The sequence below is a fragment of the Hylaeus volcanicus genome, chromosome 9 (assembly GCF_026283585.1).
Source record: "Hylaeus volcanicus isolate JK05 chromosome 9, UHH_iyHylVolc1.0_haploid, whole genome shotgun sequence".
In the NCBI taxonomy this organism is placed as follows: Eukaryota; Metazoa; Arthropoda; class Insecta; order Hymenoptera; family Colletidae; genus Hylaeus; species Hylaeus volcanicus.
Genome location: NC_071984.1, coordinates 1,078,310 through 1,091,272, shown reverse-complemented (window position 1 = coordinate 1,091,272; position 12,963 = coordinate 1,078,310). Strand labels below are relative to the sequence as shown.

General features: G+C 42.0%; 1 protein-coding gene across 5 annotated transcripts in view; it reads right to left on the bottom strand.

Annotated features, from left to right (window-relative positions):
• Positions 1–12,963, bottom strand: part of LOC128881970 (sex-lethal homolog) — a 31,714-nt gene that overhangs the window by 1,798 nt on the left and 16,953 nt on the right. For all 5 annotated transcript variants that reach the window (XM_054133452.1, XM_054133453.1, XM_054133454.1 and 2 more), the window contains exon 6: positions 25–4,765. In XM_054133452.1, the coding sequence (XP_053989427.1) occupies positions 4,512–4,765 (254 nt within the window). In that variant the 3' untranslated portion in view covers positions 25–4,511. The remainder of the gene's footprint in view (positions 1–24; positions 4,766–12,963) is intronic.

Below are 12,963 nucleotides of genomic sequence, written 5' to 3'. Positions count from 1 at the left end.
GAGACCTTGAGTAATTTTCAAAACCTGTCAAGTATTCTCAAACTTATATTAATGCTTTTCTCCGCTGTACCACTATTCTTAATTTCAGAGACCGTGAGAAATCTTGAAAACCTGTCAAGTATTCTCAGACTTATCACTCTCCGTACTTCAACAAAATGTTGTTTCGTAGAACTGTTAATGCTTTCCCCAGCTGTACTTCTTAATTTCAGAAACCTTGAGTAATCTTGAAAACCTGTCAAGTATACTCGGACTTATAAATCTCAGTGCTTTAACAAAATGTTGTTTCACAGAACGATCAACTGGGACAAATGATGGTCCCTCGAGATTCGCGAATTCGGTTACAAACAATTTCCGCAGCCATCGTGGCCCGTCGCCGTCCGAAGCGTCGGGAAACACAGTATCCTTGTACGCTGACTTCGATAAAATTCTCTTATACACACTCGCTCTCAGTCACTCGCTCTCACGCTTAACGGTTAAACATTCGATAAAGTTTCAAGTTAGAACCATTAAAAAGGAAATGTACAACAACACGTAGAACTCTCAGCTCCCGCTCTCAACGTGTCCCCGTCCCTTAAAGCGCCGTTCTCGCGAACTCGGGGACTTGGACATCGAAAACCTGAATCGTTCCACGATATTCGCGTCCCTATACAATTCAACTAGTCTTCGCGCAGGTCGAAAGCGCCAGGAGAATCGATTAACGAGGATTAAAGCAAGGTAACGCGCGTCTTAGCTTCAGGTAGTTCTCGATTACCCATCAGTGGCGAATTACAGCGTGAATTAATTAATTAACTAATTAATTTATTACAGTGTTTAGCCTTTCATGCTTGATTCTGATTAAACATTGCAGATTGGTAGAGAGATTTAACAAGGTGAAACTACCTCTTGTGAATGCACAGCTAATTTCCATAGAGCTGGATTTCTAAAGAATAGTTAAATACATTCAATCTGTACTTCTTTGTAAAAGTACCTTGCGCAAGACTTTGCAACCTGTGGAGACTTCTTCGAAGGAGTCCTTCGAAGGAGACTTCTTTGAAGGAGTCCTTCGAAGGAGGCTTCTTCGAAGGTGATTCAAGTGGGTCTTTGCAATGGGCGATAGAGCTTGAAAAGTTGAGCATAATAATATCTTTGCAAATGAAGCTTGAGTAACATGAATAATTTTCTTGTCTTTTCCTGTTGGTCTGGCACTTTCGGTCCGCAGGGAGCTTCGCAACGCGTTACAGCGTCCTGTAACCCCTTAACTATGTCATTTCGGCGCTGAACACTTTTCTTCCTATACTTAAACACTTACTATTACGTCGTACAATCATAAACACCGATCTTCGCTCGATAAGTTACACGAATAATTAAAACGAGAAGAACGAGAGAACAATATTCGCAATCTCTGATCTTTAACCCTTTCGTCCTAGCTCTTTTTCTGTCTATACTCGCTTTTAGAAATTAAATTGTACTAAACTACGCTCGGCTATAAATCAAAGGTCGCGATAAGTTCAGTTTTCTTTACATGGAAAGCAAGTTTAATTTTCCCAATGGCATCCGGAAATATTCGCTGGGACGTGCGTGTCCCAGGGTCAAAAGAGTTAAGAGTTCAGGAGAAAAAGTAGTCTCACTCTTGGCAGACGGAAAAAATTGAATTTTAAAAAGAAACGAAGCGAATTTAGCGCGTGACTTTGCCACCGTGGCCCCTGACTACGTTCGATCCTAAACGGCGGCCCGGTGGCCGAGGGATTTGTACCTTAAGATTAATCGGCGAGCATTAATTATCGTAACGCCGCTAATTTAACGCAGATTGGAACGGAGATATTAAAGCTAGACGAGGGAGTTAAATCGATTAACAATGGAAAGCGACGCGGAGACGGTAGTGATGGGCTTTAAGATGCGCGCTTCGATCGCTTCGAACACCATTGGATTCTTTACGGTGGTTTACAAAATTCTCCAATCAACAGATTTCCGCAGGTGTCTCGAAAGTCTTGAAACGCCCGGGGTCGTTCGAAGCGTCGATGGAACTTACATTAACGGGTGACCACAGAGAGAAGTGTAGTAACTTACAGTAACGACAATTATTTATAATACAGACTTGGTATCTTTATGCTATCTTGTATTTCTAGCGCGCCTGTAACTAGAGGACTCTTTCGAAGGAGTCCATCGAAGGAGACTTCTTTCAAGGAGTCCATCGAAGGAGACTTCTTTCAAGTCTTTCAAGTCTTTCGAAGGAGACTTCTTTGAAGGTGATTCAAGTGGCCCTTTGCAATGGGTGATAGAGCTTGAAAAGTTGAGCACAATAACATCTTTGCAAATGAAGCTTGAGTAACATGAATAATTTTCTTGTCTTTTCCTGTCGGACTTAATTTTTGGTCAGCTACTGTCTCTTAGGGTTCAAATCTTCCTAACTATTAACCAAGGGTACCCAAAGCTACATAATAAGTCCTACATACAGCTTTAGATGAAAATTTTTAAGATCATAGTCTCTTCGAACAAACATAGCTCTCAAAACATGAATAATTTCCTTTCTTTTCCTGTCCATTCTCAATTTTTGGTTAGCTACTGCCTTTCAGGGTTCAAATCTTCTTAGCTATTAACCAAGGGTACCCAAAGCTATATATATTATAATTATATGTACATATAGTTTCAGATGAAGATGTTTAAAATTAGTCTCTCAGATAACATAAATAATGTCCTTCCTTTCCCCTGGCCCTCTCAATATTTTTCTAGCTAGTCCCTTTCAAATGTAGTGACTTAAATATCCTCTTAACCATCAGCTTGAAGCACCCAGACCTGCACATAATTGTATACCATACTCAGCATTTGAAGCTCTACCGCTGTGCTAAAGCTGATTTAGATATTGTCCATTCCTTGCAAGTGACCTAAATGCCTCGACACTTACAATCTTTACTATGCCACGTCTCAAGGCCTCGACTAGACCTCAACCTGAACATCGGTGTTACAATTAACAAGAGCGCAAGACATTCGAGTCACCCATTTTTCTGAAACTTTGTATACCAGTAGATTTTAAGAAAATATAGTCATGTTTAAGAAAATATAGTGTTACAGAGACAGGCGATTTTTAGTCGATTAATTTTTAGATGTTTGTGTTGTTTCATTATTCAAAGTTTCATTATTGCAATTTTCTGCGTCTTAAATTGCAATAATCCTATATATAATGCAATTTTCTTCTTCCTAAACTTTGTTAATTTAGTGTATTATAAGCAGATTGTGGATTTTTATGCATTTATAGGGACTTTGAACGTGCAAGAAACTACAAAATGCACACTGTGTGTAAGAATGTAAAAGATATTGAGGGTAAAGTTCATATTATAGTATTTGCAAAGTAAAATAAATTTCTATTTAGGTATAATTTTTGTAGGTGTGTTTGCCAAGATTTTATTTTGGATAAAGATCTAATTATCAGTTTCTTCTGCAATATTCTAGTCGCGTCTTCAAATACAAAATCAAATTATTTTAAAACCAATTGAAAGACCAATTAAAAACAAAAGAAATAAATCCATCCGCAGAGAATCGAACCCTAGCACCACAAAACTTTCATCCGTTACCATTCCACTACAATCCACCTTCCAATCTAGCTTTACGAAACCCTTCTGTTATTTTTTATCAGTGATGGGCAAAACCCTAGGCTTCGAATAAATCTAAAGTTTGCTGGTATGTTTGTCTCGTTTCCTTCTTTGGAAAATTTTCAAAAGAGGAAACGAGACAAATGTATCTGCAGACTTCAGATTTATTCGAAGCATAGGGTTTCGCCCATCTCTGTTATTCATTTTATTAGTTCAATGGCTTACATAAATGGCTTACACAGCAGAAACCCTTTTGTGTTTCAACAATGAAACTTTGATTGTAAGTAATTGAAAAATGTATCTTCATATCTCTGTTCTTACAATGCTATATTTTCTTGATCGAGATGACAAAATCTACCAGCGTACAAAGTTTCAAGAAAGGAAGGAAGACCAGGTCTTCCTCTGAAGGTCTTTCTCATTCTCCTAAAACGGCGCAATAGCTACATAACATTTAACTCTCGCAGGAGCTTAAAAGTGACCATAAACGTCTCGCCAAGAACTCCCCATCCGACGTTTCAAAACTTTCACAGTATCCGAGGATAAAACCGTGGCTCTTCGAGCCCTTCAACAAGATTCGAAGCGATAACAGCTTAGGGAGGGAACCGAGTGCCCATCACTCGACGCGCAATACTAATTGTTGCGAGCTTTGGTACAGGCACGTAGAAACATTATTAAATACTATGCATCGTGGCGTGCAGAAAAAGAAATAATTTACACTTCGAGTCAGTCTGTCCTCGTCGTTCGAGCGTCGAGCAATCGTCTCTGACGTATACCCTGTGTACAGAGACGAGTATCTCTCTAGTGGCCGCGTATCACGCCCGGAGACTTCGCGATCGCTCGAGGTAACGTTCTCAGCAGTTACGAGCGACAGTCGCCGCTGGTTTGTCTCCGATGAAACGAAGAAAGGTACGTAGCCGATGTCTTGGTCGCCAGGTCGACGCTAGGTCACCAGAAGTGCGACTGGACGTAACCACCGCCCATGCCTATGGGGTTAAAGCGATGAGGGTGGATCTTCTCCATTCTCATGGCGCCCGGACCGCCGCTGCCGCCGAGGAAGCTGCCGTGGGGCCCGCCACGTGGCCCGAATCCTCCGGCCCTGCCTATCATCCCTGGTCCCCCTCCGCTGATCCCCATTCCCATTCCCGGGGGTCCGCTGATCCCTCTGCCTCGTCCTCCTCCGCTCACGGCGCTACTGCCACCTGAAAAAGTCGTTTAAAGGCTTTACAGTCAGCGGGAACTTGGGTGAATTTTTTAGGTATAGTACGTTCGCGACAAATTGTCGTCATTGGCTGCGGCCGGTGAAAAGAGACGACGCGGCGAGCATATCGGGATAGAGTGAGATCAATTGATTTCACAGAATTCACGTGACTTACCATTATACAGGGTGTCCCAAAAATGTTGGAGGTCCTTGAAAGGGGTGGTTCGGGGGGTGATTTGAAACAATTTTTTACTTAGCGAAAATGTTGTGCGGGGTTTCGTTGAGGAGATATTAACGGAAAACCCTCGACCAATCAGAGCGCGAGGATGCCGGCGGAGGGCGGTCGCCTAGTGCGTAGCCTACGCCTACCGCAGCCTACTCGCGCTCTGATTGGTCTGGGATTTTCTGTTAATATCTCCTCAACGAAGCCTCGTACAACATTTTCGCTAAGGAAAAAGTTGTTCCAAATCACCTCCCGAACCACCTCTTTCAAAGTGTTACAACGTTTTTGGGACACCCTGTATATACAAAGTGGAAGTGATTTGAAACAACTTTTTCCTTAGCGAAAATGTTGTCCGAGGCTTCGTTATGGAGATATTAAGAGGAAACCCCGACCAATCAGAGCGCTCCAACCGGTATACGCGCGCTCCGATTGGTCCGGAGTTTTCCGTTAATATCTCCTCAACGAAGCCTCGTACAACATTTTCGCTAAGGAAAAAGTTGTTCCAAATCACCTCCCGAACCACCTCTTTCAAAGTGTTACAACGTTTTTGGGACACCCTGTATATACAAAGTGGAAGTGATTTGAAACAACTTTTTCCTTAGCGAAAACGTTGTCCGAGGCTTCGTTATGGAGATATTAAGAGAAAACCCCGACCAATCAGAGCGCTCCAACCGGTATACGCACGCTCTGATTGGTCCGGAGTTTTCTGTTAATATCTCCTCAACGAAGCCTCGTACAACATTTTCGCCAAGGAAAAAGTTGTTTCAACTCACCTATAGAACCATCCCTTTGAAGGACCTCAAACATTTTTGGGACACCCTGTAGTGTTTACTAGAAAAAGATACAATTTATACGTTCCACTTAGGTTGTCCGAAAAGTTTATTCCGTGACTTGCACTCAGTTATTTTTTATGGCAATGTTTATATAAACAGACAACCTAATTTAGATGTTAATGTTGTAACAGTAACGGAGCAAACTGAATCGTGCGCAATTCAATAATGTAACATTAGACACAAAGTATCGTGTATGTTTTACTTATTAATGAAATGGAAGAAACTTTTCGGACAACCTAATATCTATTGCCGCAACATAACGGTGCTGTTGGCTTCGGTCTTCTTTTCTTAGTCATTCTCGGATTTTCGTTATCTGTATAAGTGTTTATAGGACTGTATGTTAATATAAACACCCTTACACTTAATATGTAGTCGGCACTTTGATTAGGAGGCCTACGCCGATGCTGTAAAGTCGTCATTCTGTACCACTCTGTCTCGATATGTTCGCTGTCGTCCTTTGTCATTGGCCGCAGCCAATCACGACGCAGCGCATGGTAGCAGGAGAGAGGATCAGAGTGAGAAAGAAAATGAGTTAGCCTCGCCAACTTGTTGCGAACGAACAGTAGATACGTGACGGATGAACAAAGAGTGAGAGAGAGAGAGAGAGAGAGAGAGAGAGAGAGAGAGAGAGAGAGAGAAGAGAGAGAGATTGAAAGGGAATGGTTGAATAAAGTGGACAGCTGGCTTTCAGTTTCTAGTGTTTTAATCAAATTTAACGAGCGACTACAGAATCACGCGGACTCGTGTGACCGGTAGCAACGGGGATAAGAAAGGTATAAGATATACTTATGTAGGAGGTTTTAAAGAGCTGGTTACTCTCGGGCTGCGGTAGTGGAATGCTCTCGTCTGCGAGGGGAGTTGGGGGGCATTAGTGACCCAGGAGAGCTACGAACCTTAGCACGAGGATCGTTATTTCGATGGCAACGGTTTAGGGTAGCGATATTAAATTGGACTCGAAGTACAATTGCTTTGCATCAAGGTGGGCCTGTGAAGTTTCCTTGTTTGCACAGGTTTGAAAGCTCATGGGGCGTTAAGCAAGTTGAACATACGAGTGCGGTAGAGCGTCGATTATCTGAACAGCTAGGAGGGCTGATACCCTGTAACTCCCTGTAGTTTAGCTCGGTACTCTCTGGCCCCCCATTACTAAGCCTAGAAGCCTCTAGCCCCATGCCAGGCTCATAAGCAACTAGCCCCCCCCCATAACTGAGCTCAGTAGACTCTAGCCCCTCTGCACTCAAGTTTAGAAACCTCTAATCTCCCTATAGTCAACCTTAGGAGCCTCTAGCCCCCTTATAGTCAAGCTTACAAACCTCTAGCCCCCTATAGTCAAGCATAGCAGCTTCTAACTTCTTTATAGTCAAGCTTAGAAACCTCTAGCCCCCTATAGTCAAGCTTAGAAATCTCTAGCCCCCTATAGTCAAGCTTAGAAATCTCTAGCTCCCTTATAGTCAAGCTTAGAAACCGCTAGCCCCCTATAGTCAAGCTTAGAAATCTCTAGCCCCCTATAGTCAAGCTTAGAAATCTCTAGCTCCCTTATAGTCAAGCTTAGAAACCGCTAGCCTCCTTATAGTCAAGCTCAGAAACCTCTAGCCCCCTTATAGTCACGCTTAGAAACCTCTAACCCCCTTATAGTCAAGCATAGCAGCTTGTAACCTCCTTATAGTCAAGCTTAGAAACCTCTAACCCCCTTATAGTCAAGCATAGCAGCTTGTAACCTCCTTATAGTCAAGCTTAGAAACCTCTAGCCCCCTATAGTCAAGCTTAGAAATCTCTAGCCCCTCTATAGTTAAGCTTATAAACCTCTAACCCCCTGTAGTCAAGCATAGCAGCTTCTAAGCCCCCCCCCCTCCATAAATAAGCTCAGTAGCTTCTAGTTCTCATAGCTGACAACCTAGTACCCTCTAGCCCCCATAGCTGATCCTAGCGCCCTCTATCTCCCCACTCCCGAGTCCAACGCCATCTAGTTCCCCATAGTTGATCCCAGCACCCTCTACTCGCACGTTCCTGGGTCTAGTGCCCCCTAGCCCCCCCCCTCCCCGCCCCTCATAGCCGAGCTCAATACCCTCTAGCTTTTCTTTTTTTTTTCCTCTCTTATTCTTTTATTTCGTTATTTTCGTTTTACGAAGAAGAGAAAAGTACGATGAATGTATTATTGGGAATGTCGCAGGCATTTTTAACCGAGGCCCCCAGCGCGCCCGCTACCTTCGTGACAATACTTGTTCTCGGTCCCTCGAATTTTCGTCGCTCTCGTGGAACAATGATTAAAAAAGAAAAACACTTGCGACGACATTCCTCATCTCGAGCATCCATTTTTGGGCTTCGACCGCAATTCGTATCGTTAAAATACACAGATGTGGTTCGTGTAAAAATTAACCTCTTGAGGATTAACCTGTATATACAATTTTACGTAAAAATTATAGTTACCTACGATCGTTACACCGTTTCGTAATTAAAAAATATATAATACTAAAGCGAAACACAGCATGTCGAAATCGATTCGACAGATAAGGATTGCTTTGCTTTGCATCTACGTATTCAATCGAAGGAAATAAAATATTCGTTAAGATCCCCTCGAGAGGTTATGCGAATTTATAACCTATTTCCGAGCGAGAGAGAGAGAGAGAGAGAGAGAGAGAGAGAGAGAGAGAGAGAGACCGAGCGACGAAGAGAGAAATTTTCTTCTTAAATTTCATCGTTTCATCCTTGTCGCGGGGCTCTCCGTTTTTATTATTCGCATGATATTTCGTTTTTGTTTCTCGCCTCATTTTTTCGTTCATTCTCTCGTTTAATTATTTCCTTATCCGTATCACAGCCATCTTTAGCACTACTGGACTTCGGGATTAACCATTTCGCACATCTCCGATCCGTGGAACCTTACGATTTACTAATTAACGTTAAACTTAGAATCTTTCGGGCTTATTTACAGTGCATGTAGCAGCTTGGATGTTCGAAACGCGCGCCATTCTTTCGCGGCTACCGTCTAGAGAATTTTTGAAAAAAGAAAAACGAAAAATAACCTAATCAAGAGTGCAAGTGTTCGATTATTTCTTCGGTTTTTAATATTCACGTTGCCGCGCAAAAAATGTATTATTTATCCTCTCAAAGGATGGACATATTTACAATCGGATAACTTTCAAAATTATAAAAAGATATTTTACGTCTTCTCTTCTTTTCTTTAGGAATTTTTGTTCTCGTAAACAATAGAAGTTCTCTCTACAAGGTGTCCCAAAAACGTTGGAGGTCCTTGAAAGGGGTGGTTCGGGATGGGATTTGAAACAACTTTTTCCTTAGCGAAAATGTTGTCCGAGGCTTCGTTGAGGAGATATTAACGGAAAACACTGACCAATCAGAGCGCGAGGCGGCCGCGCTCCCCGACCAATCCTACCGCGAGTATGCCGGTGGAGCGCTCGAAGTAGCATATGAGCGCGGCCGCCTAGCGCGTAGTCTTCGCTACCGCGGCCGCTCCAACGGCATACTCGCGCTCTGATTGGTCAACGTTTTCCGTTAATATCTCCTCAACGAAGCCTCGGACAACATTTTCGCTAAGGAAAAAGTTGTTTCAAATCACCTCCCGAATCACCTCTTTCAAGGTGTTACAACATTTTTGGGACACCCTGTATACTTTATTTTGATCGAAGAAGTGACAAATATTTTTTATAGACAATTTCAGATCTTCATCAAAATCGACAGGGAAGCTCCTTGTGAAAAAAAAAAACCTCATTTTTAAAAAACCTCACTTTAGAAAAAACCTCTTTCTATATTTTCTGTAGGCTTCCGTGAGATCTCCAAGGAGAAGAAGTTCGAATCCAAAATATTCATTATTAAATGCACCACAAATTTGTTGAAATGAGTCAAATTTTTGCATGTTTTTCCACCCTCTCACATTTTTTTTCCTACTCCGTTCTACACTAGTATAATTAGCATAATACCCTCCGTATTTCAAAAATTACCCAAACCAAAATGAAGTTTACGCCCCCCCCCCCTTGCTCGTTATAAATGAATCATTCGAATTATTTTCGAACGAAAGAACGGCGCGAGTCGTTTCGTGATACATTCCGACGTACTCGAGAACCTTACGCGTTAATATTTCTAACTTAATTACTAATTAAATTCTGAAACGATAATACAATATCCAGCCTCCCTTTTATCATCCCTTATGCTACGGCATTTGATTTCTGTGCACCTCCAACCTTCTAATCTAATGGGTATCTCGTGACGAATAGGAATCATCAGCGTGCGTGGCGTTAGTGTGCACGGCTCAAATACCAGCGCATTCGCAATAATTAAATTCCCGAATGTCGGTATTCTACGGCCAGGGCCGTCTCAACATTGGGGGAACACGATCACTAGGGGCCCTCGAGGTTAAGGGCCCCCTAGACTAGGAATCTTCAAGACTAAAGACCCCCAAGGCTTCCTAACCGAAACATACCGGGTTGAGCCATCATAATAACGAAAAACTGAAACCAAGATCCCCCTATGCTAATCTGTGAAATATTCGACACAAATCTACAGCGTAAATGTATATAATTACGAAAATGAACGTGAACTTTGACGTTTTATTTTAGATTGATTTTTTTTTTTTTTTGATATTTTAATTATCTATATTTGAATGAAATAAATGTAGTAAGGGGGCGGTTAAGACGACCCTGTGAAGGAGCTTCGGTTGGCTACGGCCAGTACCGGCTCAACGTATCGAGACTAAGAGGCCCCTATTCTGTACAAAGCTGAACACATCGATGGCACGAATACATATGGAAAATGAACGGGAGTTTTAATTTAAGAGATAATTGTGATAAGGGGCCCGCAATGGCGTTAAGATGGCCCTGTCTATGGTTTCAATCTTTCTCTTAAATACGAGAATGCACATTCTTCGATTCATCGTGTACATACTCCCTCCAACCCCCCCCGCTTCCCCCCATCCTCGCGGCCACTTACTGTTTTAAGAATATTTTATCGAATTATCTTGAAACTGAAGAACAGTAATACAAATCGCGAATCAGTTTTCGGGAAAAAATTTGAACCAGGGATCGTTTCCTATAGCTACGGCACTGCGTGTTTGGATTCTTCGCGCACGCGCGAAGGACAGTCAAATATGGCGACAGCGAAGCATGCGCATCAAGAACGCGCAGTGCTGTAGCTATAGGAAACGATGCCCGGTCCTAATTCTTTTCTACTTCTATCAATCTTAATGACTAAAGACGCCATTTTTAATGACTTATTAGTCAATGTTAATGTCGTGCGAGGCTCCTAGCGTGTAAGCGACGATAAGAGCAGACATTTTTCCAAGGGTCTCATTTTTTCTCCGAATATACCACGAGATATACGACCTCGAGAAATGGAGACACAGAGAAATGTTTCTATTCGTTAAATAAATTTAAAAAAAATATCAGCTTGTAGGGGACGATGAGACGAAATTTTTTTATTTTTATACTTTATTCATAGGACGTTTAGTTTCGAAAATAAAAATCGAAAAGTTAGTAGTTTCTTGGATAAATTGAATTTCAGGAAAGAGGTGTTATAAATTTTCAATTTTTATCTCTGAAACTAAACGTCGTATGAATAAACCGTAAATATAAAAAAGTTTCATCTTTTCATCCTCTATAAGGTGATATTTTTCTCAAATTCATCAAACGAGTATTTATCAATTAACGATGCTTTCATTTTTACTATTGCAAATGTAATCGAATTCATGGATAAAAGGTCTTCCAAGTTTTGAATTTTTATCTCTGAGACTAAACATCGTATTAATAAGTCGTAAATACAAAAAATTTTCGTTTTGTCATCCCCTATACGGTGATATTTTTTTTAGATTCGATTGTTCGACTGTTGTTGTTTTTTTCTTTAACACAACAGCAACAGAATCAGACCACTACGAGATCCCTGGAAAAAGGTCTCCAAGTTTTGAATTTTTATCTCTGAAACTAAACGTCGTACGAATAAACCGTAAATATAAAAAAATTTTGTTACATCATTCCCTATAAGTTGATATTTTTTTTTTTTTAATTTACACCTCTACGGTTCTTAGAATTTCCAGTAAAAGTCGTCTCACAGTCTCGACGAGGAATCGAACGAACGGATACCGTGCAAGCTTTCATACTTTTAAAATTCATGGCTTTTAAAATTCCAATATTCTAATTAATCGAACGAGAAGATTGTGCATCCCCGTTCTTAGTAACCAATCACCTGAACGCGCAGCATACGTCGATACAAGAGCGAGGTGGACGCATCGTACCTCCTACTGGAATTCACTTCAACAACGTGAAAATGGACAGGCCGAATCACGATCGGTTCAACTACGAACTACGATAGGACGCTCGCGCGATAGGCAGCGGAAAAGTCGCTTAAAAAAAGGAACGATTGTCAGAGCCGTAGGAGATACGTCCCTCTACCTAACCAGGATCCACCAAACTCCGTAAACGCTTCGTACTGGCTCGTATATACGTGTAGATGTATAGTAGGGATAAAAGGACGAGAGATAGTAACAGTGAAGAATCGTCGACGCACGGAAGAGTCGTCGTCGTTTTTGGAAGATCTCTCGTAAATACGCTATCTACGCGTCGAGTGGACTATCGACGAGAATAGTAAAAATTCCGCAAACGTTAGGAGTTCGTCCAACGAGATTCTAGCTACTTAAAATCGCTGTAAAACTGGAGAACGTCTTATTATTAGTCATTCTATCGAAAAGACGGGCCCGAGAATCGTCGCGTCTGTGGGATCGGTTCGAACCTTCGAACACCGGGGCGTGAACTCGATCGGTGTTCGACCAGGGCCGGTTTTAGCAATATTGGCGCCGCGGGCAAGATTATCCTGGTGCCCCTTCAGGGGTATATACAGGGTGTCCCAAAAATGTTGTAGGTCCTTGGACGAGGCGGTTCGGGAGGTGATTTGAAACAATTTATTCCTTAGCGAAAATGTTGTACGAGGCTTCGTTGAGGAGATATTACAGGAAAACGTCGACCAATCAGAGCGCGAGTAGGCCGCGGTAGGTGTAGGCTACGCGCTAGGCGACCGCCCTCCACAGGCATCCGCGCGCTCTGATTGGTCGAGGATTTTCTGTTAATATCTCCTCAACCAAGTCTCGGACAACATTTTCGCGAAGGAAAAAGTTGTTTCAAATCACCTCTACTCTGTATATACAGGGTG